This window comes from Telopea speciosissima, chromosome 5 (assembly GCF_018873765.1).
Source record: "Telopea speciosissima isolate NSW1024214 ecotype Mountain lineage chromosome 5, Tspe_v1, whole genome shotgun sequence".
NCBI lineage: Eukaryota > Viridiplantae > Streptophyta > Magnoliopsida > Proteales > Proteaceae > Telopea > Telopea speciosissima.
In genome coordinates, this window is record NC_057920.1 from 68946416 (window position 1) to 68959726 (window position 13311).

At 40.9% G+C, this 13311-nt stretch overlaps 1 protein-coding gene and 1 long non-coding RNA gene across 2 annotated transcripts in view; one reads left to right on the forward strand and one right to left on the reverse strand.

Moving 5' to 3' along the window:
• The window catches only part of LOC122661323, a 24264-nt gene continuing 10953 nt past the window's right edge, over positions 1-13311 (forward strand). Inside the window, exons 1-2 of the long non-coding RNA XR_006332864.1 lie at positions 1-11; positions 4911-4925. This is a non-coding gene — a long non-coding RNA (uncharacterized LOC122661323). The remainder of the gene's footprint in view (positions 12-4910; positions 4926-13311) is intronic.
• On the reverse strand, positions 9675-13216 carry LOC122661314 (pentatricopeptide repeat-containing protein At3g16610-like). Its single transcript, XM_043856671.1, has one exon. It carries the CDS (start codon positions 13073-13075, stop codon positions 10037-10039), a length of 3039 nt encoding a protein of 1012 aa, XP_043712606.1. The 5' UTR covers positions 13076-13216; the 3' UTR covers positions 9675-10036.

Sequence of the window (13311 nt, forward strand, 5' to 3'; positions counted from 1 at the left end):
TGTATCAAGTTGTCCTGTACGACTGTTCTTACTTCTATAATTTTAATTCAATTTGACTATGATGCTTGGGAATGCAAGACATTTATTTAGTGGGCCCATTACAGACTATGTATAGTCTACAGACTTTTCTTCTTTCTTGCTTTCTTTCTTTATTTATAGTCTACAGACTTTTCTTCTTTCTTGCTTTCTTTCTTTATTTATTTTGTCTTGTTTAGTGTAATCACGGCTAATTACTCCTATCTATCACCATGCTGTGGTCAACTATTCATGCAAATGCAATAGGAGGTCAGCGTACTTAATGTAAAGAAAGTTTAATTTCATAGTAATCTTTTGTCTATATGCAACACTATTTGGTGACAGTTTTAATGTAACCATACATGTTTATATGGAGATTAACTAGGGATGTAAATAAATTGCCGAAATCCGTTTACGTATCTATGTCTATATCCATTTAGCACTATCTAAATTCGTCCGAAAACTAAACGGATACAGATATGGATAGGCTATAGCTATCGCAAAGCTATATCTATATGTAAACGGATAAAATATCCGATCCGTATTCGTATTTGTGTCCGAATCCATTTAGCACTATCCAAATCCGTCCGAAAGCTAATCGGATACGAATGCGGATATAGCACTATCTGAGCCGAATCTGATCCGTTTACATTCCTAAGATTAACCATTTTCTTTTGCTTTAATAAGTTTACCATTCTCACTTAGTTTTAGAAAGAGTAATTATTTAGGATTTCTGAAAATTTGTTAAAATATAACCGATTTTTTACACATATATCCCCTGAGGTATCGGGTATCTACAAAAACACCTGTGAGGTTTGGATATTTATGCATGCCACCCTTACTTTCCAAAATAATTGACAAATGCACCCATGCAGTTAACCTGGACCAAAAACATTAGAATATACCATATGTTGACTAAATTGCCCTTCTTGCTAAACTAAATCTCTTCTTCCATCCCTTCTTGCTAAAAGAATCATCCATTGCCGCACCATCTTTTCCATCTTCGGTAAGCCCTCATCTCTCTTCACTACCTCTTCTCCTTATCTACCTTAATCCATACGCACATTGACGGCCTAGACAAAATCACCCTCGACGGTGTAGGCACTCGCTTCTTTTGCCAATGGTCGCTCTGGAAGTTGCAAGAAAGGCCTCAAGCTTGACACTGTTGGATGTGGCATCTTTCACATGTCGAGCTCTCAGACCTAAACGGTAAGACATTGCAAGATTGAGGCATTGCAGAGGATTTTTTTTCTACAGATAAAGTTCTTTACATTGGAGGTTCAAGGTACACCCAGAGAAATGGGGGTGAGTGAAACAACCAGCCTACCCCCGTCCATGTCCCACCCCATGTGTCTGGGCACAACGTTCGCCTTTTTTCTATGTCAAAAAAATTTTATTTTTTAGGTAAACAAATATCACTTTAGGTTTTTTTGGATAAAACGAGTGTCTTTTTTGGTAATGGATAAAACGAGTGTCTCTTTTGTTGTATGGAGATTGTTATGAAACTTTTTGTTTTTTTGGTAGAGAGATTGTTATGAAACCAGTCAATTCAAAATGAGAGAGCAAACAATTAAATAAAGTTAGGAATGTTAGTCCCAAAAGCAAAGGTTTTAAAACACGTGATTGTAGTGTTTTAATTCCTAATAAAGGTGATGGAATTGTGAAACAGCTCTGACCATGAGTGTATTGGGTGGGGCCCTTGCTATTTAATTAATTTGTATATGGTCTACAGAGCAGGTTCAACGGTAAGCTCCAGTCTAGTCTAGTCCAGTGGGCTCATCTCATCTCATGGGGCCGAGAGTTCGTGTGCGGTAGTGGTACTGTCCCACCTAGAATTCTAAAGCCAGAAGGCTGAGGGGCAGCGTATGATTGTCTGTCTAATCACAGTTGAACTAAGACTCAAACGCGGTCTCCGAGACTCTCACTCTGCTGCTGTTCATGGTCTAAGGTATCACTGTATACCCGTTGCGGTTTTGGTCGATATATCGGTACTGATATCAATACCGATATATCGATATCGATACCCGATTGATCATATTGGGCTGGATCAGATCGTTGGGTCTAACAAAAAAAATTGATACCTTAATTTTTATGGATCATTTTACCCTCCCTTATATTGTTATCATCGCTACGATATTGATATTGTGTCGATCTTAGGTGCCATTGACACTAATAGAGCCGATACGATATTGATACCTTTAACCATGCTCTTGCGTGTCGCTGCTTTCACTTCACCGAGAACAATCATATAATGATCCAACTAAGTAAATAACAAACTCCTCCTAAGCAAGCTAATATATATCTAGCATACACTAGTGTCTTCCATGGTCTCTCTCGCTCTCTCCGCCCATAATAAGGGATAAATATGTCATTTCATAAGAGGGGAGGAGAGTCGAGAGAGATAGACTCAAGAAAGTTCTAGCAACGCTACCCACCTTGGCAGTTTTCTCTCTCTTTGTCTATCATGTGTATGACATATTGGTCGTGTTTCATTTCTTGACTTCGTGACTTATGTTTATCTGAAGCTACATGCTGGTCAAATGGTTCTTTTATTCAGTAAATTTTTTTCTTGCCAAAAAAAAAATCCATATAAATTGAGAAATTTCATTTCCAAACAAGGTTTTAAAACTCAATTCCCCAGACCCTTTTTTTTTTTTTTTGTTGGGGGGGGGGGGAGTAGAATTCTGATTTTAATCCTCTCCTCCGACCTCATTTTTTAGTGAGGCGCAATGAGGGGTTGGCTGGATGACACATGGAATATTCTAATGATTAACAACTGTTGGATTTAGAATATTCCATGTTTCATCCAGGCAGCCCCTCACTAGTAGACAAGGGTGTTGGAGAGGATTAAAATCCGTAGATTTTCCCATGCTTTATCGTATGTCTTCCTTTGTTGTGTGCGCACCCATTTTTATCATTAAAAAACATAAATAAATAAAAAGAAGAAAAAACGAAATTTCCAGGTGTCCAAGGCTTGGAAGTAGATCCTATACGACACAGCTATCTGAGCGTCGTAGACACAAGGCCACACGTAATGATCTCCTTACTCCCACTCAGGCAAGGTAAGCAATCATTGCACATGGCATGTGTCTATGCCGCTCAGGCAACTGTGCCATAGAAGATCTAGATCCCCAAGGCTTGCCCATGACCGAGTAACGTTCTAATACCCAAAATATAAATATATATACAAAAAAAAAAGACCATATCCAGTGCACAAGACTCCCACATTTAACCGGATCTGGGGTAAGTCAAAATATAAATATACATACTATACTAAAATCTCCACATGCAGAACGCGGATCTCAGGTTTTTAAAATTGAGGTTATGTTTATTGGTTGATAGCTGGCTCTACTTGATATCGAAACGTTGTAGAATAAATTATCAAACTAAAAAACTATTTCAGTTTCACCTCAATTTAATTATTTTTTTTACAAGATAGTATCTCTCTCTCGCTCTCTTCCTCTATTTACCAAAAAACGGAAAAAAAATCTCTCTCTCTCTCTCTCTCTCTCTCTCTCTCGGGGTAAAAGAAAAAAGAAAAAAGAAAAAACTAGGGAAGGGCCTGCTGCTGAATACTGAAACTTCTAGACGAACAAGTCAAAATCAAAAGACGGCAGCGGTTGAGTGGTGGTGGTGGTGGTGGTAGGCGAATCTCCGGGGACGTTGAGCATCATCATCCAACCCTGCCCCACCTCTTGGTTGAGTTCGTTCTCGTAGTCCAGATTCAGCATATCCCAAAAATCTCTATTATCCCCTCCTACTCCTTCTCCTCCTCCATTAGTACTAGTTGTGGTGGGTCCAGGACCAGGTCCAGCAGCCACCGTGTTCGGGAGCCACTGTTGATTCGCTGACACGTAGTACTGTTCGTCGTCCTTATGGGGCTTCGACGATTTCTGCTTCTCTTCCACTACTACTACTACTGACTGATCATGAGGTTTCTCATCCTTCCGCTGCTGCAACTGCACATGTTCTTGGGATTTGGAGGAGTTGTGATATTCAGGTAGGTGGTGTTGGTGGTGGTGGTCACAAGGGAATGGGAAATTGAGCTTGGCGCGGGGTCCACGGAAACTAATGGCAGCTTCATCGTAAGCCCTGGCAGCGTCCTCAGCAGTATCGAAGGTGCCAAGCCAAACCCGGGATGCGCTAGGTTTCATAATCTCCGCGGCCCATTTGCCCCAAGGGCGCTGCCGGACTCCCCTATAAATATTCACCTTATTCTTCTCTCTCCTCTTCCTTTCCGGTGCCTGTGTCGATGCACCGAAGAGATTACAACCGAGACAGCCGTCGAACTTGCATAACCCACACTTGTCAGCTTCTGGGAAGAGCAGAGGAGGTACTCTGCCGCCCTTTGCTGCTGCTTGGTCAAGCTCAGGAAGGATAGCGGCGCTGTTGACGACGACTGGTGGAAGTAATAAATGTTGGGCCGCCATGTCATCGCCGTTGCCGCAATTACCACCACTACCAGAGATAACGTGCTTGAGAGCGGAGATTATGATGGACGACTCCTGGCCGTCGGTGAGAGGCAATGAGAGAGACAATTGTGGTTCATGGTGTTGCTTGAGCCTTTTCGAGGGTTTCGCCATCTCTTTAGTCATCACTTCCTTCTCTTCTTCTCGGTATCCTTTTCGCATATCAGAGAGAGAGAGCAATTTGAGAGAGACTGTGTGTACTGGGAGTGGGGGGAGGAGTTTGCGGGGTTTTATATAGTTTTGGTACGCGTAGGTAGAGAATCTCTCAGGTAAGGCAGTCATTGCTTCTTAAGGGAAGGTACTGAAGAAGTCTACTTGGCTGACAGGTCAACACATTTCCGACGCGGGATTAGTAAACTTATTTAATATTTTGCTTTTATATATATTTTTGGTATTATTTTAAGTTATGTTTTTAAAGCACGTGAGTCCAAACGGAAGCGAGTAAAGGGGACCGGGACCACTGACTTTTGTTGCTTACTGCCTTACCTCACTCAACGTTCGTCACACGCGCGGAAGAAGTGTATGTAGTCTCTTTCTGTATATAGAATTAGAATTTGAATTTGAATTAAAATTAGAGAGACTGTGTCCTGTTGCTTTGCCTTGACGAGACTTTTCCCACCATGAAAGAAATGCAAAAAGGAAAAGTCTCGTGCCTCTTCGGTATACAAGCATGGTATTAAAAAACGGTACTAGATGACGATATGTCCTATCCATATCCATATCCGTATCCATTTCGGTTATGTTTGATACTGATATCTAGATATCCGATCTTATCTCAATAAAGTTCTAATTCAGGACATGGTTCAATATATTGATGTCGAATTGATCATATTGGCTATGACCAATATTAATACCTGATTGATACCATAAGGGTGACATTGGTACGTAAGAGTATAAAATGATTAAAAAAAAAAAAACCCAAGATATTGGTATTCTTGAGAGCAAAACAGTCTAATCCGGCCTGATACACGCATACAGATACAAGTACTAATGCCAATACGTAAGACCATGATTGGGATAATTTTATCCAAAAAATGATATTTAGTCAAAATTGGGATTAAAACCATCCAATTCGGCCATATAAAACAAATCGGTAATACCGATATCATTCTTTATTATTATTATTATTTTAATGAGAGACTTCTACTGCTCATTTAAAGAAGACCCTGAAGATGTTTGGATGGTCAGAAAAGGCCAAAAAGAGGACAGCTGCGCTAGCAGCTGGTTTGAGCGTGTGCAGTAGAGGACGCTGCTTCCTAGGGGTCTCGCTTTTGAGCCCTATTTCTTCTAGGGGTGTCAATGGGTCTGGTTGGGCCGGGCCTGCCTAAACCCTGACCCGACCCTAGAGGCCTTAACCCTGACCCTGACCCTGACCCGACCCTGTCAGGGTCAAGAAACTCTCAACCCTGACCCGACCCTGCCAGGGTCGGGCCGGGTCGGGTTGGTCTTGATTTATGGCACCGTCCACGTGTCTCATTAGACCATGTTTTTGTAACATAGGATCTCAACCTATGGGACAACTAATAAATATGTTGAAAAAAATGGCGTGTGTATAAACTCTCTCTACAATTGTAACTGTGTCCCCTCAATAGGCCTGGAAGCTTATAGGGGCTACAACTAAATAACAATCATGTCAGTGACTCTTTTTATGGTCCTGATCAAAATAATAGATGATCTACTCTTTTTATGGGTTCCCACTTCATGATGATGACAAAGCTAGTAGTTATCTCTGTACAATTCTCTTCTGTTTTTTTTTTTGTCAAGAAAATACTTATATTAAGTATATAATATATATATATATGTAATATTATATACCTATAATTAATACAGGGTCAGACTATAACTAAACCCAAACCCGCCCTCAGGGTCAAAAAATCAGGGTCGGGCCCGGGCCGGGCTCAGGGCGGGTTCGGGCGGGTTCGGGCCAGCCGGGCTTTATTGACACCCCTAATTTCTTCATGGGATCCCTACCCAATTCGCTTTGGGTCAACAATAGAAGAGTAGAAGGAAAACATTGCTAGAATAGCTTTCCTTGCTATTCTCATCTCTATTGGAATCCTTTGGTTTTGTTTTTTTGGAGTCCTCCCACCCTCCTGGCTGCAATGTCAAGGAGGGTCAAAAGTAGGGGTGTCAATTGCAAACCCGCACCGTTAGGACCGATCTATACCGATCGATCAAAACCCGATACCGATACGATCGAATAATAAACATGTCGGGCCTTGGACCGGACCAAATATTATCCGGTCGTTCCCAGTCCTTGGAATGCGACCGACTGCACCGACCGAAATGTATTTCTATTGATAAAAAGTGGACAATAGTTGGCAAAAAGTCTAAATCTCCTCCTTGTGACTATGTAATATATACATTAATATATTCTATATCATATTATTTAGTAGACAAGATTCCAACCCCCATCACGTCACTCCTTACTTTTTAATATCAAAATAAAAATTTTACCCACAACCACTACATCGATCTACTTTCCTCTCTCCCTCTTTATTCTCTCTTTGCCCTTTCAAACTTCACAAAGCGCAATTTGAAACCCTCAAGACGGAATTAACTTGCAGCAGCAGCAACGGCATCGCCATAGCAAGACACCAGAATCTCCAATAGTGTCTCGGTTTACACTGTACAGCAAGAGGACGACCTGAATCACATCACTAGGAATGTTATTCTAGGCTAGTGATGGACCAAGAGAAATAGAATGCCAGAGTCCATGGCATCTGAGACCTCTCTCTCTCTCTCTGTTTGATCTTAATATGAGAAAGGATTGGCAAGTCATCGGGAGAGTGAGAACGGATTGTCCCTTATTTGTAGTTCACTCGACATAGTGTTTTTGTTATATGATATTCCCCTCTCTGAATGGGTTTTTTTGTTTCATCATTAATGTGTTTTGATTGAGTTAAAGTTCTTCTAATTCTGTCTACTCTATGAAAGAATTGATTTCTGTTTTACTTTCGTTTGAGTTTGTGATTGGGTTGTGGTTTTAATCAATTACTGCTACTGTAACTCGCTTGAAGATGGTGATGATTTATGACCCACCATTGCTGCCGAAGATTGACAAACATGTATAAAGGCTAGCCCGTTTGTGGCCCGGTAACCGACCGACCGACCGAATGCTACCGTGTCCGTGCCTAACTTGGGAAGGCCCGTATGTATAATCAGTCGGGAACGGTGTGAGACTTAAAATAACGGGTGCCCGATTAGGTCCGACCGATACCGACCTGTTGACACCCCTGGTCTGAAGAGTAAAGCATAAGAGAAGAAAACCAATAGGTTAGGAAGAAGATGAAAAGATGGGAACAGAGTATCTTCTTAATTTCTATCTTTTATATATATAAAAAAGAATTTATTAGAAATGTCTTTTTTTTAGTCAAAAGAGTAACAAGTGACCATTTCATGGCACAACATGGAAGCGTCTAGCCTGGGTCCTTGCCTATCTAGTGGACATGAAGATCCTCCTACTTCTCAAGTACCAGAAGTCAAATACTAGAAGTCACCAAAACATTAATTTGCAATGAGTTGGTATGTCCTTACTCCCAGGGAACATCACAAGAAGCAATCAATTCACCTTTTTCTTATGTGAACACAAATTAAGAACCAGGGAGAAGGTCCATCAACTGACTCTTTATTGGAAACCATGAGAACAACACTAACCTGAATCATAGTCATTCAAACAACAAACCAATCCTTACTTGCAAATCAACTGCCAAAACAATTTATAGTACATGTCCGTGTGTGTATGCTGAGTTTGTGGGATAAAGCTTGAGTTTGTTGTTCTTGTTTTGTTATCCGGGTCTGTATGCATGTGCACTTGAGAGCAGGAGTTGTCTAGCAGAAACTTTTGGTATAAGGCTTGGTTGAGTTGAGCCATTAGAAGGAGACAGAAGACAGAGCAGAAAGAAATAAGAGAAAAAGGAAGGGCTACATTAAGAGAATCTGGAAAGCCAAAATCATATCTGAAAATTGTATATGGCATATATTAAATCAATGATGTCATGTACAAAATAATGCTCTCCTAAACCCAGGCAGAAATAGTGGAAGAAAGCTGAAACAAAGTCCTCTTATCTGTTGCCACACTTGATTCTTTGAAGGAATGAATAAAAGACATAGGATAAGGATACAAAATGATTAATCTTTGGCATTATTAATGATCTTTCAATATGTAGAAAATGGGTGCTCATCTTTTAAGGTAGAATTATCACTTTCAAAACAATGTCAAGCATCCGTTAATTTTGTTTCCAAACAAACCAAACAAAAACGAAACCAGATTGGTGATTGGTGTTGGGGGAAATAGTGAGAGGTTACCAATGGTAAAGCAGCTCTTGGGTTGTGATGTCAACATGCTTCATTCATTGTCCACCAATCTAAGCCAAACATTAATACACAGGCACTCTGATGCTGAATTCCCAGCAAGCATCATAATTCCTTGTGGCCTTTACTGGGTTCGTATCCATGGGCCTCTTCTGGAAATATTAAACTAGTCCCCATCCTCAACCTGCTCCCTGTTCTCAAATAAATAAATAAATTACAAGATTAAATTTCAAGTGAATAGAGACATGAAAAAAGCAATCAGGAATCTGTTGGTAAAGGATGAAAACCTGAGTCTTCTTGGGCTGCATGGTAGTGGAAATGGGAAGTAGGAACTGGAAAAAGAGGAATGTAGGATCCTATATATATTGGTTGAAGTAAACCAACTTCGTCATTGTTTCTGAGGATAAAAAATGAAAACCAGAAGCGAGGGTGGAGGACACAAGTCAAACGACCCATAAGATGCTATCAAGCCAAGTGTGACAAATGGGATTCCCATTTAAGGGCAATTATCCGTCTCAGCTCTTCTATCACAGTGTATAAAAAGATCCCATAGCTGAATGGCTCAGGTGGAATTCATAGTGATTGAAAAGTTGTTCCGTGTGCAAGGTTTAGGTCAACACTGATATTGATTATTACTAAACTCTCTCCTTCAAACTCTTTTCTAAACATCTGGGGTGAATAACTCCATGAAGATGCTACTTATTGGTGGTCTCAACAGGGGTTGGATAACGCTCACAGGCCACACCAAGAAATGTATAGCATAAGACTCTGTGTCTAATCGATCCCCAGCAAGAAAGGTTCTGATCCATTGGTTCTAACAAAAGGAGAACCCAGTTTCCAACACCACCTGGCATTGGTTCTAACAAAAGGATCCGACTTGCTGCAGTTTTGAAGAAAGCATGTTTAAAATTCTGCTTACTGCAAATCAAGAATTTAAGAACTGAGAAGCCAAAGTCATTCTGACGTAGTTGTTCTAACTTCTAACTCAGAAGATGGGCAGTATTGCTGATACTTGGTGACCTAACCTACTTCATCAATATCTCTGATGGCAGTTACGCCTCTAAAATCTGAACTTTTCCATGCAGAATTGTTCCCTGTTTTCAGCAGAACTGCTAAACAAATTCATCATTTGGGGTTCTCTCACAAGCTCTGGTTAGTCAGTACCATACCAGTGCTCTAGAGGGGGTTTTGAGCAAACCATTAAAAGGAGCACTTTATCATACTCTCCACCAGAAAAACTATTCATTTTGATGTCCACCAACCTCAAGCAGACTAAAACCAGGCACTTTTCTCAACCTTCTCTCTTCCATGTCAGACCTCACTCTACTGGCATCTACCCACCTGCCGGCTGCCGCATAGATATTAGAAAGCATCACATATAAATTGGAATTTCCTGGATCCATCTCAAAAAGCCATCTTCCAATTTCCTCAGCAAGGTCAATATTGCCATGGATGCTGCAGGCACCCAATAGAGATTCGAGCAAGCTCACAGAAGGCTTATATGGAAGTCTCTTAAGTAGGGCATAAGCTTCATGCAAATGACCTGTCCGACCAAGTAGGTCCACCATGCAAGCATAGTGCTCCATCCTTGGTCGCACACCATGATCTACAATAGAATTGAAAAGCATCACACCTTGCTCTACTAAGCCAGCATGGCTGCAAGCTGATAATATACTAATAAAAGTGACTTCATCAGGTCCTACCCCAGAACGTTTCATCTCTGAGAAAAGAGAGAGAGCAGTTTCACCATCCCCATGCATCCCATATCCATTAATTATTACACTCCAAGAGACAGAATCCCTTCCAATCAATGAATCAAATATCTTTCTTGCAGTTGATATGTTTCCACATCTGGCATGCAAGTCTATAAGGGCATTGCTAATGACTAAATCATTCTCAAAACCCTTGCAGATAATGTAACCCATTGTACACAGTGCAATATCCAGGGTGCTTAAATGAACACAAGCAGAGATCAAGGTTAAGACAGTGACATGATCAGGTTCCATTTTCTTTTGAAGCATTTCACTGAAAGTGGCAACAGCAGCTTTGGCATTCTTGTTGTGGACATGCACGGACATCATAGTGTTCCAAATAGAAATATGGTTCTTATCCACCATTTCAAACAAAGAGTGACATAAATGTACACTTTCAAATCTCGCATACATGAGCATAAGAGATGTAAGAAGAGGAGGTTCTGAGATAGCTCCAATTCGAACAGCATAAGCATGGATGGACTTTCCTTGCAACTCAGTCCAGCATACAGGTAATATATTTAGCAAGGTTACAAAATTTGGCTTTTGAACCTCCGTTGTCATTTGACAAAACCAGAAAAAAACCTCTCTGTGTAAGTTGTGGTATCGGCAACCCGTTATAAGAGCATTCCAAGAGACCACACTCTTTTTGGGTACGCCTTCGAAAAGTAACTGACCAGAACCAATATCTCCACAGTTGAGATACATGCTAATAAGTGCATTGACAAGGAAAACATCAGCGATATACCCAGCTTTGATTGCACAGCAATGAATGGCCATCCCTTGCACCAGATCTTCTGACTTGCAGTAACCAGGGAGAATGCTTATCATGGTCACCAAATCGAGCTCCAAATCCTCTTGCTGCATCTGCTGTAGGAGCTCAATTGCATTTCCAATGTTACCAAAATGAACATTCCTGGATATCAAAATATTCCAACTAACCACATTTCTTGTCTCCATCTTATGGAATAGCTTATGAGCAGAAGAAAGCTGATCACAATCAGAGTAGAAAGCCAAGAGTGCATTCGATACATTAATATTCAAACCAAGTCTATTTCGAATGCTAAACGCATGGGCAGATTTACCAAGCCGAATGTCCTCTGATCTTGTACAGGCAGAAAGAACACTAACCATGGAGATGGCATCCGGAGTAAATCCCATGAGCTGAAAATTGTAGAATGTGTACAAACCCAACTCCCAAAACCCATTTTCTACATATGCTGAAACCATAGAATTCCAAGAAAGGAGGTTTCTATCTGGAATTCCATGAAAAAGTAACTCAGCAGAATCTAGATCTCCAAGCTTGGCATACAATGATAGAAAGGCTGTAGCTACAGAAGTTTGGCAATCTAGCCCGTCTTTGATGGCATGAGCATGAAGGGATTCTCCACAATCAATGTTACCACTATTTTCACAGGAGGGAATTACAGCCACAAAGCTGACAGCATTAGGATGCATGTTTGCTTGGAGCATTTGTTTAAAAGCTTCTAAGGCTTCACTAGATTTTCGGTTTTGTGTTAACGATGAGATCATTGCATTCCTGGCGATGATATTTATCTCTGGTAGCAAATCAAACATCCTTCTAGCAGCAGATAAATCCCCACAACCACCATACATAGAGATCAAAGCAGGCGCCAGAGATTCATCTGAAGAAACTCCAAATTTGACCGCAAACCCATGAAAGGTTTTACCAATATGCAGAGCTCCCAAGCTGGTACAAACGGGAATGATGCTAGCTAAAGTGCTTGCATTAGGATTCAAGCCCATAATCTGAATCTGTTGGAAAACCTTTATGGCTTCCTGATAACGCCCATTCAGAGAATAACCTGCAAGTAAGGCATTCCAAGCAACCAAGTCTGGTTGAGGAATTCTATCAAGTACAAGGCGTGAGGTTTCGAGATCACCAACTTTAGCGTACATGTCTAAGAGAGCAGTCTGCACAACAAGGTTGTACTCAAACCCTTTTTTCAAAACGTTACAATGAATTCCTTTTCCAGTCCGGTGATCACCAAGACTTGAGCAGGCCTTGATCACAAAGGGAAATGTGAAGTTGTCAGCCCGACATCCTGACTTCTGACATTTTGTGTAGATACTTAATAGATCATCAAATAGCCCATGATTGGAGAGGCATCTAACCATTAGGTTCTGCAATAATAAACTGGGTTTTTCAATTTTTTGGAAAGAACTGAGAGCAAGCTCTGGAGAATTTAAATGAAAACAGAATCTGAAAAATTCTCCGACCAGAAACGGGTCTTCCATCAACCCATGCAAGATGAGCAGAGACTTGAATTGCTTAAGGTCTGTGGTTTTACGGCAGAGGCTCAAGAGACGGAGAAAGTTGGTTCCACCTTGATTAGTCGAACCATGTGAAATTGAATATGTTGACGGGTTACTTGTGGTTCTCCCATCTCCGAGAGGTAACGAATGAGAGAGAATAGAGAGACTACTGCAGCAGCGGCAGTGCACTGGTAGGATACGTAGAAGGAAAGAGGCTGGGAAGAATCGGAGAGGAACACCCAAATGCATATTTTCAAACAGGAGACCGTTCTCAACGTGTTCTCTCCGTTTTCAGTTGGAAATTAACTCGGGAAAAGGTGGAGTTGAGAACTCGATGAAGCAGACTCAGGGTTTGACCTATTAAGTGGTTTCGGAGGTTACCCATCTTCACATAACTTCCTCCTCACCTTTAAAAGAAGGGTCTTGGCTTGTAAACTCGGTGGCACTGCCGCACTGGTTCTACTTAAAGTTTTTTTTTGGTTCTA

What these genes read in the sequence shown, in the direction of transcription:
- LOC122661314 (XM_043856671.1), bottom strand. Translation starts at nt 13,075, where the DNA reads ATGCATTTGGGTGTTCCTCTCCGATTCTTCCCAGCCTCTTTCCTTCTA.